Genomic DNA, 19,572 nt, shown 5'->3' on the forward strand with positions numbered 1-19,572 from the left:
GCCTCCCTTTGGGATACTAAACATAGCAATTTCATCAACTAGTCATAAACCAATAAGGTTTATATATTATTACAAAAATAGAAAAAAATAACAATAAAAAGTCTAACCTCTAAACTTAATTGACTATAAGGATGCTGAAAATTACATACACCAGTATATGTCTCACCATTTCCTCTTAACCAAAACAATTTTCAGCAGCAATTGTATATCCATGTTTTCTTATGGCAGTGAAGATGACTATTTAATAAATTCCTAAGTACCAAATAGTTTCGACCTGAAAACAGATTATGCAAACAAACAATCCAGATAGAATATCTATCTTGCCCAACATAATTGGCTATTTTGTGTAAATTCACAAGAAGTTCAACCTGCAGAAGCGTTGATGAACAATTTCATTCCAAGGTTGTTTTTTTTAATAAACAATTTTAATGAGGTATTTTGGCATCCCAAACGGGCGAACCCTAACAGTGACCCTCTCAAGGCGAACTTAATCTTCTCTACGCCGAGAAAGCTCGCCATGTCAGTTAGCCAGGTCTCCAACTTCGGGGGCTTTGAGTCCCCCCAAGCTAGCAGTATCCGTCTCCGGCAAGGTTGTTTTTTTTTAATACTACATGTGAAACCTTTGTTAGTAAACAATGAAGTTATATTTTCACTAGATGAATACCAGAGTTGTGTATGGAACTACTATCATGTCCAGCATCTGCAATGGGCACATACAAGTGTTGTCTTGTCTTGTGTTGTGTTGTCTTGACAGAAATTAGTTTGTTGATTATATGTGTAGTCTAGCAATTTGCAACAAATAACTACCCTCACCCTCATTGGAGGGTTATAATGCCATGTCTTATTTTAGCATTTAGAGCAGAGGAACAATTGACAAAATGATTCCCAGCAATGATCCTGTAACACTGCCCATAATTTACAAGTGACAAGGTCAGTACACCAATCGGGTCCACATCATTCCTACAAAATTCCAGAATATATCCTCACAATCTCATGTTCTATTCAGATTAAGCAAAGTAGAAGCACAGCAGATCACTGTGAGCTCAGTGGTTGGTTTATTACTTTGCGTATGTAAATTGTACATACCGTTAACATTGCAGGCGTAAGGAATAAGGTTGTTGGTCATTAGCTTAGATAAACAAGCAGCAAGTATTGAACCATGGCCTCTGAAATCAGAATATCATCAGTGAGACAAAGGGTATTGGTTCAGTTTAAGAACCCTTGACACTGCATTGTGTAAAATGTTACAATATATATTCTATCTCACCATACCTTGATCTATAAACAAAAAGAAAAATTGATTTTAACTTTAAACAAATCAAGAATACTCAGTACAGATAGTCTATTTACAGTAGTTACATCCTTGAGTACATTTCCTGGAGCAGTTGAGGCAAATGGTGTAGATGCATTTAGGAGGAAGTTAGATAAACACATGGATGAGAAGGGAATTGAAGGTTATGCTGATAGAGTTAGATGAGGGTGGAGGAAGTACAAATGGATTATAACTGCCATCATGGGTTGTTTGGGCCGAATCACCTGGTTCTGTACAGTATATTCCATATAATTCCAAATATTGTTCTCCTCAAGATATCAAAACAACAAAGATGTTTTTCATGCACCAACACTCAACATTGAATTGCTCATTCAAGCATCGTTTGAAGCTATACATTACTCAAAGCCCTTCATTAGATCCCCATTGTCTCAGACTGTCAGTTTCCTTCTCAGAAACAGAGCTCCAAATTTCTTTTCAAGATCCCAGAAAAACAGGCTTTGAAAGCAGGGCAGCACAGCAGCGCAGTGGTTAGCACTGCTGTCTCACAGCGCCGAGGTCCAGGTTCGATCCTGGCCCTGGGTCACTGTTCGTATGGAGTTTGCACTTTTTCCTGTTTGTGTGGGTTTCACCCCCACAACTCAAAGATGTGCAGGGTAGGTGGATTGGCCATGCTAAATTGTCCCTTAATTGGAAAAAATGAATTGGGTACTCTAAATTTATATATTAAAAAAAGGATTTGAAAGCAGGCATTTCTCATAATTACCTTGTAGTGACCAGACATTGAGAAGATTCAAACAATTTTGCCCCATACATGTAAAACTGCCAAATACGCATGCATTGTAAACATACTCGCCGAATGTTTGTGACTGAATGGAGTAACTTGTCTCATTTCTGGTGTGATGACTGGGAGATGTTAGGAAATTGGATCGAAGATGTAGTGGGCAATTCATTTAGAGGTTAACAGCCTGGGGGTAAAATTGCCACACTGAGAGGTATATGCCCACACCTGGCCTGAGTTACATTGTCCCACTCAGACTTCGTGAATGGCAATAAAAGAAAAATGTTTCATTAACCCATCTTGACCTCAGTTTGCTTAAAGGTTTCACGTAAAACAAGGGCCTCACTGGTTGTAAATGGGGGAATAGTTACATTGAATTAAACTTCAAGGATCGATAATTATCAAAAGCCAACACTGTTACATAATTGACATCAGTAAACAATGTACGTTTTTTATTGCATGTCATGAGATCCTCAAATAGTGTGATTCAAAACCAAAATGTATTATAAGTATTAACTGCAGAATGTATATTCCTGGATCCTGATCCGTTCATGGAGATGAAATGTGGGTTGAGAACCCAGAATACCAGTGGGTCCCTGAGGGGGATTTTGGCAAAGGCAAGCTCTTGCATCAAGGAAGCCACCCAGCAGTGAAAAATTGGCAGCCCACTATCAGAGGTTGGGACTGCTGAAGTGTATAGGGAGGTGCAAAGGTAACTCAATTCATGGTCCCAGCCACAAATGGAGGATGTAGGGAGGCCCAAAAGGGTTAGGGCCATCAGACATAGAGGAAAAGCTTTCCCAGTTAGGGACAATGCTGTGGTTGCAGCTGTCTATTACTGTGGTGCCTCCCCTCACTGAATGGCACCTCCAACTCCAACAGATACTCAGTTTGCAGCTGGGAGGCTGCCAATCTTTCATGGATGGCCTCCTGGTTTGGACAAGAACATCGTGGCTGGAACATCCAAGCCTGATTAGTAGAGTGTCCTTAATTAAGTCCTCAAGGGGCTTAATCGGCTATCTGCCGAGGCCGGTCAGGTAACCAGTCCCACTGTCAACTTGGCTCCTGCAGAATCCTGTAGGATTGTGGCATGGTCCTGGTGGAATTTCCCTGTCATTCATGGATCCCACCTCCAGATCCGCCTCTACAGACTCTTGAAAATGAAACCCTAAAATATAATTAATGCATTGATAATCAATTTAAAATGGATGGAAAGAAAATGGTTGGGTGATTTTCAGATTTTTCCTAAATAAGGCAGCAGCTAAACATTGGTCTCTTACTCGTGCTCCTTGTGGTAAATATGGTATGCCAGAATAATGACATTGTTCAGGAATTTCCCCAGCAGAAATGTATCAAACGGAGAGTGAGTTTCCTCCACTGTAGTAAATTTTCCTGCAACAGTCAGAAGATTTGTGGTTTAATATCTAGCTTTTCTGAAGAATAAATGTATAACATGGTCAAATTTGTTACACCACACAGTTCATGAATTTAGACTTTATGAATATAGCAAACTTGATTCCCAAAGAGTAACATAAAATATTAGAATGGGATATATCCTTAATAAATTAGCGGACTTTCATTTCAGACTTTAAATTTTACATAATTTTTTAATCATTCAAGGGATGTGGGCTTCACTGGTAAGACCAGCATTCATTGCCCATCCTTAATTGTCCTTGAGAAATTGGTAATGCGCTGCCTTTTTGAACCATTGCTGTCCATGTGGTGTACGTACACCCACAGTGCTGTTCAGGAGAGAGTTTCAGGATTTTGACTCAGTGACAGCGAAGGAACGGCAATATATTTCAAAGTCAGGATGGTGAGTGGTTTGGAGGGGAACCTCCAGCAGATGGTATTCCCATGTATCTGCTGCCCTTGTCCTTCTGGGTGGAAGTAGTTATGGGTTTGGAAGGTACTAATACACTAATGCAAGTTTACATTTTAACTGATTTCTTTATTTGAACACACAAAAAAGGAGCAGCAGTTGAGCCCCTTGAGCCTGCTCCGCCATTTAATAACATGGGGTAGGAGTCTCCATTTGGGAGACTATGTTCTCCTGCTGGAGGTGAATTGCAACTGGTTTATGAACCCCTTGGGAGCACAAACCAGCAAGCAATTCAGTATTCCTTGCCATGCAAATTTACATGGAGCTCCCCTGCACAAAACGGGGCTGCGTGTGGCTTCAGCCTCGTGTTTCCCGCTCAGGCTCCTTATTCAACACAACTTGCATAGGGAAACACACCGGCAGGAAACCCCCAGCAAAACCGACCACAACAAACTTAGAAATTTGTCCGTTAAATTCCGCCCAATGTTTCAGCTCATGACCTTTCATCAGAACTCTCATTAGGCATAAATGTCATAAAAGAAACTTGTTGCGTCCTGCTAATCAGCCTGTTACTTATCCATTTCTCAGTGTTTTTATGCAGAGCTATTTAGTGAACAACCTTTCCGTGTATTTAGTTACCTTCATTGTGCATTATTTCAAACTTAGATAACAGTTTTAGAATCGTACAGCACAGTAGGAGTGAGTCAACATTTTAAAATTAATATTTCTCCCCACACTCTGCTGAGAGTCCTAGAAAATTTCCTTTCGCTGAAGATATCCAATTTCCTTACAAAAGTTACCACTGAATCTGCATCCAGGATCTGCTTTCAGGCAGGACATTGCAGATCATAACAGTTTGCATGTAAAAATAATTCTACTCACCCCGCTGTCTATTACTGTGTCTTCCGATTATCAACTCGCCTACCAGTTTCTCCTCATTCACCCGAAGAAAGCCCACTCATAATTTTGAGCACGAAGGAATAATTTTTTTACAATTTTGAGTACCGAATTATTTGTTTTCCAATTAAGGGGCAATTTAGCGTGGCCAATTCAACTAACCTGCATATGTTTGGGTTGTGGGGGTGAAACCCATGCAACACAGGGAGAATCTGCAAACTCCACACGTACAGTGACCCAGGGCCGGGATTTGAACCCGGGTCCTCAGCGCTGCAGTCCCAGTGCTAACCACTGCGCAACGTGCCACTCCGGCTGAGCACAATTATGCGCAAATCGAGAAAAAAGTTTTAACCGTAGTCTTTGCTGTAAAGAAGTTTCATCAGTACGTGTATGGGTGTTATTTCATGGTGTTGACGGATCACAACCCACTGTTGGGACTCTTCAAAGAAGACAAGGCCATTCTGCCCATAGGGTCGGCCTGATTTCAGATGTGGGGCCTCTTAATGGTGACGTATTGGTACATGTTGTAGTATTGTTGGGGCTGCAGATCGTGAACATGGATGTATTCAGCCAACTCCCGCTGCTGACGAGACCACCAACATCCCAAAAGCCAACAAAGCTATAGCTGCGTGGCACTTCATGATACGTTGCCGGTTACGGTGACCCAAATACATGGGTGGTCGCAAGCAAACCGCTATTTGTCCAAGGTTCACCCTATAATACTGTACGGGAGCCAACATTGGAAATTACCCAGTAAGTTGAAAGCTTTCACCACCAAAATAGCCGGGATTCGAACCCGGGTCCTCAGTGCCGCAGTCCCTGTGCTAACCACTGTGCCACATGCCACTCTCCGAATGAAGCTTTTAACTCAAGTCTATCAAACAGTGCAACATTTCTTAAAGAGTAATTGGCTAGCAGAAAGTTATTTTCTGGCTACAGCGCATTATAATTATCATGCCGAAATACTAAATTACAGGATGTAGATTTATGATCCAAAGGAAATTTAATTACCTTGAAGGATCTTATCCATGTCAGCCAGACTCAGGGTGTAATGGTGAAATTTACAATCTTTTAGAAACCGCCAGAACTGGAGTTTGCTCAGTAAGAAAGTATTATCCAGTGTTTGCTGATGTCCCAGGCTACTGTAGAAACTGTACACTTTCTTCAGTTCTGCCAGATATCGGAGAGTAGTGTACTCTAACTGCACAAAAATAATTCAAAATCTAAAGTCACATAACATTGAATTTGTATAAAATAACTGTATAAAATGCATATGAATTGAAATCCTCAACCAAAGGTGAAATGAAGGTGTAGCATTGGGGCGAGGAGCAAGTGCAGAATAAGAAGAACAGAGGAAGGATATAGTTAGCTGCACAGTGGAGATGGGCTAAAAACACAGGAATCTTTCCTTGGTAGCTTAATGAGTGAGAATTAATTAACTGTCACATGATTTGCACAGATCAATCAGGTATGTAGGTCACGATGGAAAAAAATCTGTTTACAAACAAGTAAACTCTAATGCTGTGATTAATCATGAAACATCCAAGTTAATAACTTATACATAAGAACATAAGAAGAACATAAAAATATGGAGCAGGAGTAGGCCATCTGGCCCCTCCAGCCTGCTCCACCATTCAATGAGATCATGGCTGATCTTTTGTGGACTCAGCTCCACTTTCCGGCCCGAACACCATAACCCTTAATCCCTTTATTCTTCAAAAAACTATCTATCTTTATCTTAAAAACATTTAATGAAGGAGCCTCTACTGTTTCACTGGACAAGCAATCCATAGATTCACCACCCTTTGGGTGAAGAAGTTCCTCCTAAACTCAGTCCTAAATCTATTTCCCCTTATTTTGAGGCTATGCCCCCTGGGAAGCTATGCCCCCTAGTTCTACATCTGTCTACATCTACAGTATTTAAATTATCCCAGGGGCAGTACAGTGGCGCAGTGGTTAGCATTGCTGCCTCGCGGCGCTGAAGACTCGGGTTCGATCCCGGCCCTGGGTCACGGTCCGTCTGGAGTTTGCACATTCTCCCCGTGTCTGTGTGGGTCTCACCCCCACAACCCAAAGATGTGCAGGATAGGTGAATTGGCCACGCTAAATTGCCCCTTAATTTAAAAAAAAAGAATTGGGCACTCTAAATTTTTGTTTTACTTTAAATGATCCCAGGAAGTTCTGTATGCAAACACCCAATAAATATGTTAGTTTCTAATTACTTATAGGTTGCCATGATTCCAATATAACACACAGTTGTATAATTGTCCAATGGTAAATAAATCTAATATTTGAAACACAAACTGCCAGTAGGAAGTTTATTGCAACTTGTAAAGTGTGTTAAGTATGCGTCAGATTTATCAGTACTAGAAAGGTTTATCAATAGTTGGAAGGTTGATTAAGTTACGGCCAAATTCAATTAATATGAGTAAACTGAAGTAAAATAAAGTTAACATCAGTGAAGTAAATTTAAGACATGACAGGGCAGCACACCTTGCATGGAATGTGTGTCATCTGGTACATGGGAAGTAGTGGATGCTACTGTTGACCTAGACAACCATATATGCAGGAAGTGTCAGCAGCTGCAGAACTTTGAGCTCCATATTTTGGAGCAGCGGCAAGAGGCTCTGTGGCAAATCCATGAGGCTGGGAGCTATGTGAATAGCACATTCAGAGAAGTGGTCACACTGCAGGCTAGGAGCATGGAGGCAGAAAATGAATGGGTGACAGCCAGGCAGTCCAAGAGAACCAGGCAGGTAATGCAGAAAGTCCCCTGAGATCCCACGCAATAATTGGTTTTTCATATTGGATACTGGTTAGTTCCACAGAGGAATGTGGTCAGAACTACATTTGTGGCACCATGAGCACCTCAACTGTATAGGAGGGGAGGAAGAAGAGGGGAAGAGCAGTAGTGATAGGGGATTCATTGAGGAACAGACATGCGCTTCCGTGGCCGCAGACATGACTCCAGAATGGTATGTTGTCTCATTAGTGCCAGGGACAAGGGTGTCTGCAGGACGTTCTTCTGCAGGAGTGTGAACAACCAGAGGGAATGGTCCATGTCAGTATCGATAACTTAGGTCGGAAGAAGGATGTGGTCCTGAAAGTAGATTTCAGGGAGCTAGGGAGGAGATTAAAAAGCAGGATCTTTAAAACTCAGATTACTTCAAATCCCACATGCTAGTGAGTATAGAAATTGAACTGAGCTATTGAACATGTGTAGGCGAGAGGGCATCAGATTTTTAAAAAATCTTTTTATTCGCCATTTTTTCATCATTTTCACCATACAAACAGAAAAAAAACACAGGAAAACAACAAAACAGCCCCACCTAAAACAACCTAAGATATCGACTCGCTGGTTTAAAAATGAAAAACAAACAACAAATAAACCCCCTTCCCTCCCTCCACCCCCTTAAGCAAACCCCCTTCCCTCCCTCTACCCCCTTAAGCATTCAACGACACCAGGTTAAAGTCCAACAGGTTTGTTTGGAATCACCAGCTTTCGGAGCACAGCTCCTTCATCACCGAATCTTTGGAGCAGACGCATTATATTCCCCACTGATGTTGTCATGTGAGAGTAACTTTAAGAAATGGGTATTTATAAATGGGTGTGCATATAAATATCTGGTGAGAATACCTTTAAGAAATGGGTGTTTATTACTGCAGTGATGTCAGAGTGGGTGGAGCTGGGCTGTCTGTCAGCTTTTTACTATCGCTTTAGGCTTTTTTGCTGCAGGGTGGGTTTGGTTTCATTTTAGTTTTGGAGAAGCTGCAATCACAGCAGGATGTGTGTGAATCTCTGAAAGCTTATGAGTGTCCATTTGCTGATTTCAACATGGTAACTGTTGAAGTTAAGCCTGATGTCTTTCTGTTAAAAGGTGTTTTTAAGTCTTATGGATGTTAAAAGGAAAGCTTAAAGGATTACTTAGTGTTGTAGTCTTTGGGGGTTGTATTTTAATTAATGGTTGCTAAGATGTTCACTGTATGTTTTAAAAAGGTTAACTTGAGTTCATAGAATAAACATTGTTTTGTTTAAAAAAAATACTTTTCCATTTCTGCTGTACCACACCTGTATAGTGGGACGTGTGCTCCCCCATACCACAATCTATTAAAAGTTGTGGGTCAGATGAACTCCATGATACACTTTGGGGTTCTCTAAACGCTGGCAACAACGTGCTCGGCTCTGAGATGTACAGCAGCAAATCGTCAGCATTAAAGGATACCCTATGTTCCACCGCTCCTCACTATCCCCCTCCTCAATCCCAAGCTCCTTAGAGCGATGGCCAGAGGCTCTATAGCCAATGCAAACAGCAAGAGGGGCAGAGGATACTCCTGCCTAGTATCCCGGTGCAGAGCAAAATTCCCCAAATTCATATTATTAGTGCGAACACTCGTCATCGGTTCCCTATGCAGCAATCATACCCACGCCGTAAACCTCAACCCAATTCCAAATTTTCCCAATACGACCATCAAATAACCCCACTATACCCCAACAAAAGCCTTCTCTGCATCCAGTGCCACCACCACCTACGTCTCCTTTCCATCCGTTGGTGACATGATCACATTTAACAACCTTTTCACATTCAAGAACAGCTGCCTTCCCTTCACTAACCCTGCCTGATCCTCTCCTATTACCTTCAGGAGGCACCCCTCCAACCTTGCCGGCAGCACCTTCGCCAATATCGTGGCATCCACATTTAATTGGGATATGGGCCTGTATGATCCACACTCCACCGGGTCCTTATCCTTTTTTAACAGCAGGGAAATCGAAGCCTGACCCAACGTTTGCGGCAAAAACCCCCAACCTATCACATCCTCAATCAGTGGCACCAATTTGTCCTTAAACCTTTTACAATGGTCCACTGAGAACCATTCCAGTCCTGCCGCCTTCCCTGACTGCATCCTTCCGATTGCCTCTTTTACCTCCAGTTCCCCCACTGGCATCTCCATTCCTGCCCTAATTTCTTCCCCCAACCTTGGACGCTCCAACCTGTCCAGGAACTCCTTCATCTCTTGCTCGTCTCTCAGCACCTCCAACCTATACCTATAATCCTCAAAAAACCTCATTACTCTGTTCCGGGGCCACCATTAGCTTCCCTGTCTTATCCCGTCCCTCGCCGCCGCCTCCCTCTGGAGCTGGCTGGCCAACATACTCCCCACCTTCTCATCAAGCTCATCAAGCTCGAAGGATTTCCCCCCTCGACCGTTTCAATTGGCACACTGCCTTCCCTGTGGACAACCGATCAAACTTATCCTGAAGCTTCTTCCTCCTGTCCAGAAAGGCCAGGTCCTGGTCCCCTCCATACCTCCTATCCACCTCCAACATCTCCCCTATCAACTTTTGCCGCTCCTCCCTCTCTTCCTTGTCCACCTTAGCCTTAAACGAGATCACCTCCCCCTTCGCTACTGCCTTCAGAGCCTCCTAAACCACTGCCTGCGAAACTTCCCTGTGCAATTAAATTCCACAAATTCCTCAATCAGCTTCCCAATCTTATCATAAAAACTCCAGTCCCTCAACAATCCCACATCCATTCTCCACCCCGACCTCTGGGCCGCCCCCTTCTCCAAGACCACATCCACCCAATGCAGCGCATGGTCCAAAATCGCTATCGCTGAGTACGCTGACCCTTTGACCCCAGCCTTCCCCATCTCTATTCTCGAATACACTTTATGTACCAGGGAGAAAAATGAGTACTCCCGCTCCCTCGGGTGCAGGAACCTCTACGGGTCCACTCCTCCCAAGTCTCTCATGAGCCCAGTCAACGCCCTCACTCCCCCACACCCCAACCTGGCCAGCGAGTATGGCTGCGACCTGTCCATCCTTAGCTCTTGCACCATTTTCCACTCCCTTCTACTATTAACTCATGAGTGTTCAAGTCCAGGATGGCACCCAACACCTTCTTCACAAACCCTACAACATCCCAGTTGGGGCCATATACACTCGCCAGCGCCACCAACCTCCCGTCCAACACCCCCATCACAATCACATACCTGCCCCTCTAGTCCGCCACCACCTTCTCCATCTGGAACCTCACCCTCTTGCCCACCAATGCCGCTACCCCCGAGCCCTACTATCAAACCCAAAACGGAACACCTGACTCACCCAGCCCATCCTCAGCCTCACCTGATCCTTTACCCTCCGGTGGGCTCCTTCAACATCACTACATCAACCTTTAGGCTCTTTAAATGCGCAAACACCATCGACTTCTTCACCGGTCCACCCATTCCCATTGCGTTCCACGTTATTATTATGACTGGGGGTCTCTCACCACCCCCGCCCCTCCTATCCGTCATCATCGTAACCCTGGGCTCTGCCCACTGGACCTGACCCACTCCGTCCCTTTATTGCCGTCAAATTCCTCCCCCATCCCAGAATCCTTCCATCCACTTCCTCTGGAAAACACCTCTCCCAGAATTGATCCCATCCCCCACCTTTCACACCTCCCACGCCCATCGAAACCTGTTTGACCAGGTTCCAATTACCTCGGCCCCTACTCCCCCACATCCCGTTCACTCGCCAACCTACCCTGGCTAGTGTGGGAAGCACCTGCCCAGGCCCCCCTCCTCCCAATCCTCTCCCCCAAGCCCAGTCCCTAAAAACAAAAGACAAACAAGCGAAAAACCGCACCCCAGAAAACCACCATAACCCCAAAGTTCACTAATCCCCTCCCACTGTACCCCATACTGCAGGGTACATTACCCTTCCCCACCAACTAACCCAGAAATCAAACTCCCAATTGTTCCCCTCCCTCATATAAAACAAATAAGCATCCCCGTGTTTGCATGGGTTTCACCCCCACAACCCAAAGATGTGCAGGGTAGGTGGATTGCCCATGCTAAATTGCTCCTTAATTTTAAAAAAATTAATTGGGCACTTGAAACTTTTTAAAAAATGAAACTATATAAAGATTTTTAACCCCAGTCCCATCTCTAATTTCAACCCCAGTCCTTCAGTCTTCAACAACGCCTTTGTCACCTCCAAATAGAAGTCCTTCAAGTTATAAGTCACCCTCAGCTTCGCCGGATAGACCACGCCGAACCTCATGTCATTACTGCAGAGTGCCGCCTTTACTCGACCAAAGGCCGCCAGTCTTCTCGCCAGCTCCATGGTTATGTCCTGGTACAGACCAATACCAACTCCTTTCCACCTCACCTCACGCCTTTGTTTTGCCCAACTCAGGATTTTCTCCTTAACGTGGTATTTATGAAAACAAGTTATGATCGCTCACCGCCTCAGACAAGCCCACAATTCTTAGATTCTGCCGCCTCGACCTGTTCGCCAGGTCCTCCAACCTTGCCTCTCAGTCTTTCGTTGGCCTCCACAACCCTCCGCAGCTCCTCACCCATCGAGGTGAACTGCTCACTATGTTGCGACAGACCTTCCTCCACCCCCTTCAACTTCTCTCCTTACTCCCGTACCTCAGACGATGTCTTCAAAACCGCTGCCTTCACCGGGGTCATCTCCTCCTCCATCAGCTCCTTCATCTTTGCCATCATCTCTTCACGCATCACCTCCATATGTTTGGCAAACTGCTTTTCAAACGCTCCAGCCATTACCCTGGTCAAAATCTCTACTGTGAAGGACCAGCCCCATCCAGCGACTCAGCCTCTGCCATGTTTCCTGCAGCTGGGCTGACCCGTTCGTTCGACGGCGAACCTTCACGCACCCCCTTCTTCCCAACACTTTTTTCTGATTTTTCGACATTCCCTCCTTCCTTATGTCTTTGTGCACCAGCTCATCCAATAAACTGCCCCTGGAACCAGGCATTAAATTCCAAAAAACTGAGCCTCGAGCAGGACCCACCCAACGTGCTCCTTCTGCCTACATGCCACCACCAGACGTCCAGGGCATATGATTTATTTTTTAAAATATATTTTTTATCATCCTTTTTCAATTTTCTCCCAAATTTACATCCAACAATAAACAATAATCAGTAACGAATGTAATGTCAATCTCCATATGAATAACAACGGTGCCATCCTCCCACCAAACCCCAAACATTGGCCCGCATGTTCGATGTAATCCAATTCTCGGAAGTGCAAATGAATAGCGCCCATGAATTGTAGAACCCCTCCATCCTTCCCTTAAGTTCAGATTTGACCTCTTCAAGCATTACGAATTCCAGCAGGTCCCCCCGCCACGCCAGGGCACAGGGTGGAGAGGTTGATCTCCACTCTAACAGGATCCGTCTTCGGGCGATCAACGAGGTGAAGGCTACATCTACATCTTAGCAGGACCGGAACTAACATCCTTGTAGGGGGAATCATTAGTGCTGTTCTGGAGAGTTTAAACTAGATTGGCAGTGGAATGGGAATCTGAGGAGGTGCTCAGCTTCAATGGAAACAAAACTTTTGAAAGGAAGTAGAAATTGGAAGGCAAAAATAGAAGACAGGTGAAGCATAGGCAAGCATCAAATAGGATCAGGAGAGAATAATGTTTAAAAAACAGAATTGAAGGCACTCAATCTAAATGCATGTAGTATTTGCAAAACGGTTGATTATTTTAATGCACAAATTGAAGTAAATGAGTATGATTTAATTGCCATATGGAGACATGACTGCAGGGTGAGCAATATTGGGAACTTTAAGGATATGTGACATTTAGGAGGGATTTCAAAAAAAAGGAAAAGGAAGTGGGGTGGCACTCTGAATAAAGGAAAAGATCAATAACTAGTAAGATAGGATCTTACTAGTCAAAGGATCAAAATTAGAATCAGTATATGCAGAATTCAGAAACAGCAAGGTACAGCAAACATTGGTGGGAGTTGTTGAAAGGGCATCAACTTGTAGGGCTAATGTTGACCATGTAAAATATGGAAATCAGAGATTGATATAGCAGTAATAATAATAATAATAATAATAATAATCGCTTATTGTCACAAGTAGGCTTCAATGAAGTTACTGTGAAAAGCCCCTAGTCGCCACATTCTGCCGCCTGTTTGGGGAGGCCGGTACGGGAATTGAACCCATGCTGCCGGCATTGTTCTGCATTACAAGCCAGCTGTTTAGCCCACTGTAATAATGGACACCTTCAATTTACACATAGACAGGGTTAACCAAATCAACGCTAATGTTGTGGAGCAGGAATTCCTGAAGCGTGTATTATGTGGTTTTCTGGAGTAGTATGTTGAGGTGTCAACTAGGTAACGGGCTATTTAGATTTAATGTGTAATGAGAAAGGGTTCATTAATAACCCAATGGTAAAGGAAGCTTTGGGAAAAGGACCGTAATATGATAGAGTTTTGCAATAAGTTGCAATGCAATAAAGTTTATTCTGAAACTCGGGTCTGATGTGTCTGATGTGATGGGTTCGATGTGGACTGCACTTGATGCAGGGAAGTTAGAAACAGACGTCTAACACTGGAGAAGATCCAACACTGTTTTATTCAACTATAGAACTGCTATACATATTCAGCTGTGGGTCGACACTATACTGATCTGACTGGTGACCTTGTAGTAGCCTGATCAGACTTACTAGCTACCGCATGGTGTTTGCACTTGCTAGCTCGTGGACTCTGTCTCAGTAGCTGGGTCCCAAGAGAGCGGGAAACCAAGTGCCCTCTGGCTTTATAGTGGTAGTGTCCTGTCTGGTGATTGGCTTTACTGTGTTGTATGCTTACTGGTCATCTTGTGTGTCAATCACTGCCTGTCTGCATCTCATTACATACATGAGTGGATATTATGACAGGGTCTTAAATCTGAAGAAAGGAAATTATGAAGGTACAAGGGCAGGTTGGTTATGGTAGATTGTGAAAATACACACGGTAGACAGGCATTGTCTAGTATTTAAAGAAACACTACATGGTATACACAAATGTACATTCCTCTAAGGCATAAAACAGCCAAAGTGAAAGGTAAACCAACCGTGCTTAACAAAAGAAGTTGAAGATTGCATAAGATCAAAGGAAGTGGCATGTAAGGATGCCAGAAAAAGTGGCACTCATAAGGATTTGGAACAATGTAAATGCAACGAACAAGGAAAATAAAGGCGGACTGTAAAAGCTTCTTCAGGTATGTGAAAAGGAAAAGATCGGCTTGGATAAATGTGGGCCCATTATAGGTGGAGACAGGGAAATGGCAGAGAAACTAATCAATTACTTTGCATCTGTCTTAATGGAAGATACAGAATTCTTTATGGACGAAGTTACAGAAATCTCCCAGAATACTAGACGACCATGGAACTTGTGAAACGGAGGAACTAAAAAAAATTAGTATAAGTAAAGAGATAGCACTTGAAAAGTTAACTGGATTGAACAAAGAACAAATAAAAGTACAGCATAGGAACAGGCCCTTCGGCCCTCCAAGCCCGTGCCGACCATGCTGCCCGAATAAACTACAATCTTCTACAATTCCTGGGTCCGTATCCCTCTATTCCCATCCTATTCATGTATTTGTCAAGATGCCCCTTAAATGTCACTATCGTCCCTGTTTCCACCACCTCCTCCGGCAGCGAGTTCCAGGCACCCACTACCCTCTGTGTAAAAAACCTGGCGTGTACATCTACTCTAAACCTTGCCCCTCGCACCTTAAACCTATGCCCCCTAGTAATTGACCCCTCTACCCTGGGGAAAAGCCTCTGACTATCCACTCTGTCTATGCCCCTCATAGGTTGCTAAATTCCCTGGACCAGATGAGTTTCATCCCAGAGTGTTGATGGAGGTGACTAGAGGGATAGTGGATTCATTTGATATTATCTTTCAAAATTCTGTAGATTCTGGACAGGTCCCTGCACGTTAGAAAGTAGCAAATGTAACCCCACTATTTAAGGAGGAAAAGAGAGGGAGAATGGAGAACAACAGACTTGTTAGTTGGACGACAGTAGTAGGGAAAATGTTACAATCTATTTTGAAGGGTGTGATAACGGGGCATTTAGAAAATAATGGTAGAATTGAGCAGAGTCAACATGGATTTTTGAAAGGGAAATAATGTTTGACAAACGTATTGAGGTTTTTTGAGGGTATTACTTATAGCATTAATAAAGGAGAACCAGTGAATGTGAATTTGGATTTTCAGAAGGCTTTTGATAAGCTCTCATACAGGAGGTTAGTAAATAAAATTAAAGCACATGGTGAATTGAGAATTGCTTAACAGACAGACAGCAGAGAGCAGAAATAAACAAATAATTCTCAAGATGGCAGGTTGTTACTAGGGAGGTATCATAAGGATCAGTGTTGGGTCCATAGCTCACAATTTATATAAATAACTTTGTGGGAATTGTAATATTTCCAAATTTGCTGGGAACATAAGTTGTGAGGAGGGTGCAAGGAGGCTTCAAGAGGATTTGGGCAGGCTAAGTGAATGAGCTAGAACATGGCAGATAGAATACAATGTGAATAAGTGTGAAGTCACCTCCTTTGATCGAAAAAAATGGAAGACAGAATATTTCTTAAATGGAGTAAGGTTAGGAAGTGAGTGTCCAAAGGAACCTGGGTGTCCTTGTTGATGAGTCACTGAAAGTCAACGTGAAGCAATCAATTAGGAAGGCAAATAGTATGTTGGCCTTCATCGTAAAGGGATTTGAGTACAGGAGCAAATATATTTTGGTACAGTTGTATCGAACCTTGATGAGGCCTCACCTGGAGTATTGTATACAGTTTTGGTCCCCTTATTTAAGGAGGGATATATGTACCATAGAGGGAATGCAATGGAGGTTCACCAGATTAATCCCTGCAATGACAGGATTGTCTTATGAGGGGAGATTGAGGAGATTGGATCTTATTCTCTGCAGTTCCGAAGAATGAGGAATGATCTCACTGAAACTTACAAAATTCATACAGGGTGTGACAGAGTGGATGTAAATGTTTCTCTTGGCTGCTGAGTCTAAAACCAGGGGACATAATCTCAGCATAAGAGGTAGGCCATTTAAGACGCAGATGAGGAAGAAGCTCTTCACTCAAGGGTGACTAATCTTTGGAATTCTGTACCCCAGAGGCTGAGGAAGCTCAATCATTGAACTTGTTCAAGACAGAAATCATTAGATTTTTGGAGGTAATGACATCAGGGGATTTGGCAATAACATGGGAAAGTGGCATTGAGGTAGATCAAACATGATCTAATTGAATGGTGGAGAAGGCCAAAAAGGTTGAATGGCCTAATCTTGTACCTTTTTTCATATTGATGCTAATATTTATATGAAATTAATAAATGTTCTTTTAAGGCTAATAGTAGTTTAGGTTCTGTATTCTGCAACTTGCTTGAGTTTCCATTTACCTGTGTAAGCTCATTTTGTCTGTCTTTCTCTGAGATCATCTCCAAAAGTGAAGCAATATCAAGTCTCATGTTACGTTCCAGAACAGATTGAATGACACCCTTTGAATCACTTATTTTGATGTCATCTATCATAGAAAATAAAATGCAACTTTTATTTCCTTCCATTGATTTTCAAACCATTTATTAATGATATATAACTATGTACATATGTTAAAATATTTTATGTATTGTGGGGACTCCCCATGCTTACAATATGGTCACGTTACAGTATTTCCATTAATACCCGTGTTTCACATTAAAGGCTTCACTTGATGATGTAAGGCAGCTACCTTTATAATTAGACTTATATTTCAGCCATCCTGAAGCTAGTTGGAGATTTGGCACTATTCACACATTACACCTAATTTCTGTGCATGTGGGTAGTTTATGAATGGGTTAAAATCATGCCCATGATATTTAGCTCTCATGGATTGATTCTCCTTAGTGATGGGCCCTCAAAACATTTTTCAACCAGCAAGTAAATATTCTTTGGTTTCTTTTTCTTCTTCTGTCACTTGTTCAAATCTGACAGTTTCGCTCTGCTGCTGTCCCAAGCCTATTTGCTTCCTGACACACCCCATCCCAAGGCCCCTCCAGCTGCTGCAGAATTCAGCAACTCTGATGCTGCAAAATTCCCCACCCTGTCCCTCAGAACATGCACTCCCAAGCCAGCAACATCCTTCGCTGGTTTCTCAGCATGAAGTTGGTAAATGGCAAACACAATGCACATAATGGCATAAGTAATTCATGTAACTTAATAATAAGGACATATGCCTCAGATGGCACATGTTTATAAAAAAATTAAAGCCCAGGGTTTCATTTTTGAAGTACTCACCAACAGTATGGTGGGGAGAGAAGAAGGTATAGATGATGCTTATATAGTGGTTTGAAAACAAGTTGCAGGTTGGTCACTCGGCAAAATTTCTTACCAGTTTCAAGTGGCGATCGGGTGCGTATAGAACCAAGGTCCGGTGTGCTAATTCCGTCAATTGAAAAATTAGGAAACTCTACCATACGATCTTCAGAAAACTCTCCTTCAAATGTACGACCATTCTTAAACGTGAATGTTCCCTAATATCATGAAAGATGGAAGATCTGATTTAATTATTCAGACTAAACGAATCTGAAAATACCATATTGGTAAACTATACATCAATTGCCTAGAAGGACAACAATTAGGAGAAACCATGGCGTATTTTACCTGAATTATTGTCTGATTGAAATTTTTTTCCAGATGCAAGAAAGACATGGGGTGCGACTGCTAACCTGGTCAGACTGCTGCTGTGATGTACCATCAGTGACCACAAGGCGAAATGGTGAACTATTGAGGGTTTATTGCGCTAGATGTTAAGCCTCCTGCAGCTGGAACCAGAATGGAGGCACCGCAGGAGAGTGCACACTTTTATACAGCGTCTCCTGGGTGGAGCCAGCAGGCCGAGATCTATTGTATTGACTGTAGTACGATGGCAGTACCGTAATACACGTAGTGTATGACCAGTGGTGTTTACCACATGGTGAAGTCGCGAAAGGGGCTCAGAGGGTCAGCCACAGGTCAGCCAGTGCCACCTGGGAGGCAGTGGCAGCAGCCGTCAGCTCAGGGAGTGTGACAAGGAGGACCGCCACCCAGTGCTGCAAGAAACTCTATGTCCTCCACTGGGCTGCATGTGTGAATTGGCATCGGCGACCTGACACCGGTCTCGCCTGCCATTCCACCCCCCAGCACAAGACCATGCCTGTGCCCTGAGTCCCACCATCCCAACAAGATCCGTCTCCGGGCTACCAAAGAGACAAAGGCCAAAATGTCGGCCTCTCTCACCCCCTGGACTTCCGACACTCCAAAAATTGTCACTTCGGGACTCTGGATCACCTTTACCCTCAGCACCTTAGACATTACGTCAGCGAACCTCCGCCAAAATCCCTCCAGCTTCAGACAGGCCCAAAACATGTGGTCATGATTCGTGGTCCTGCCCTGTGCACTGCCCACACCTATCCTCCACTCCCTCAAAAAACCTGCTCATTCTGGCACCATAATATGCGCCCTGTGGACTACTTTAAATTGAATGAGGCCAAGCCGAGCACACAATGAGGATGCATTGACCCTTCTCAGCGCCTCCTCCCATAATCCAGCACCCTCCCCAGCTCTTCCTCCTGCTTCTGCTTAACTTCTTCATCAGGGCGCCCTACCAGTCCATTAATTCTTTTCAAATCTCCGACACCCTGCCCTCACCAATCCCTGCTTTCGACACCACTTTGTCCTGCAACCCTGGGTCCGGAAAGGACAGCACTTGTTTTCTCACGTAGTCCCGAACCGATTCTCCAGCCCGCGATGAGCCAAAATCCCGCCGCTGGGAGGCCTCTCCCGCCGCCGTGGTTTGAACCACCTCTGGTGGCAGCGGGATCGGCGGCGCGAGCGGGCCCCCGGGGTCCTGGCGGGGGCATGGGACGATCGGATCCCGGGGGGTGCCCCCACAGTGGCCAGGCCCGAGATCGGGGCCCACTGATCGGCCGGCGGGCCATTGCCGTGGGGGCACTCTTTTTCTTCCGCCGCCGCCA

The 19,572-nt window shown here is 43.8% G+C and overlaps 1 protein-coding gene across 4 annotated transcripts in view; it reads right to left on the bottom strand.

The window, feature by feature from the left end:
* rsph10b (radial spoke head 10 homolog B) overlaps positions 1–19,572 on the bottom strand; it is a 116,029-nt gene that overhangs the window by 41,217 nt on the left and 55,240 nt on the right. For all 4 annotated transcript variants that reach the window (XM_038820180.1, XM_038820179.1, XM_038820178.1 and 1 more), the window contains exons 8-12: positions 17,949–18,090; positions 16,981–17,105; positions 5,782–5,971; positions 3,332–3,443; positions 1,087–1,166 (exon numbers count right to left, since the gene is read on the bottom strand). In XM_038820180.1, the coding sequence (XP_038676108.1) occupies positions 1,087–1,166; positions 3,332–3,443; positions 5,782–5,971; positions 16,981–17,105; positions 17,949–18,090 (649 nt within the window). The remainder of the gene's footprint in view (positions 1–1,086; positions 1,167–3,331; positions 3,444–5,781; positions 5,972–16,980; positions 17,106–17,948; positions 18,091–19,572) is intronic.

This window comes from Scyliorhinus canicula, chromosome 15, assembly GCF_902713615.1.
Source record: "Scyliorhinus canicula chromosome 15, sScyCan1.1, whole genome shotgun sequence".
In the NCBI taxonomy this organism is placed as follows: domain Eukaryota; kingdom Metazoa; phylum Chordata; class Chondrichthyes; order Carcharhiniformes; family Scyliorhinidae; genus Scyliorhinus; species Scyliorhinus canicula.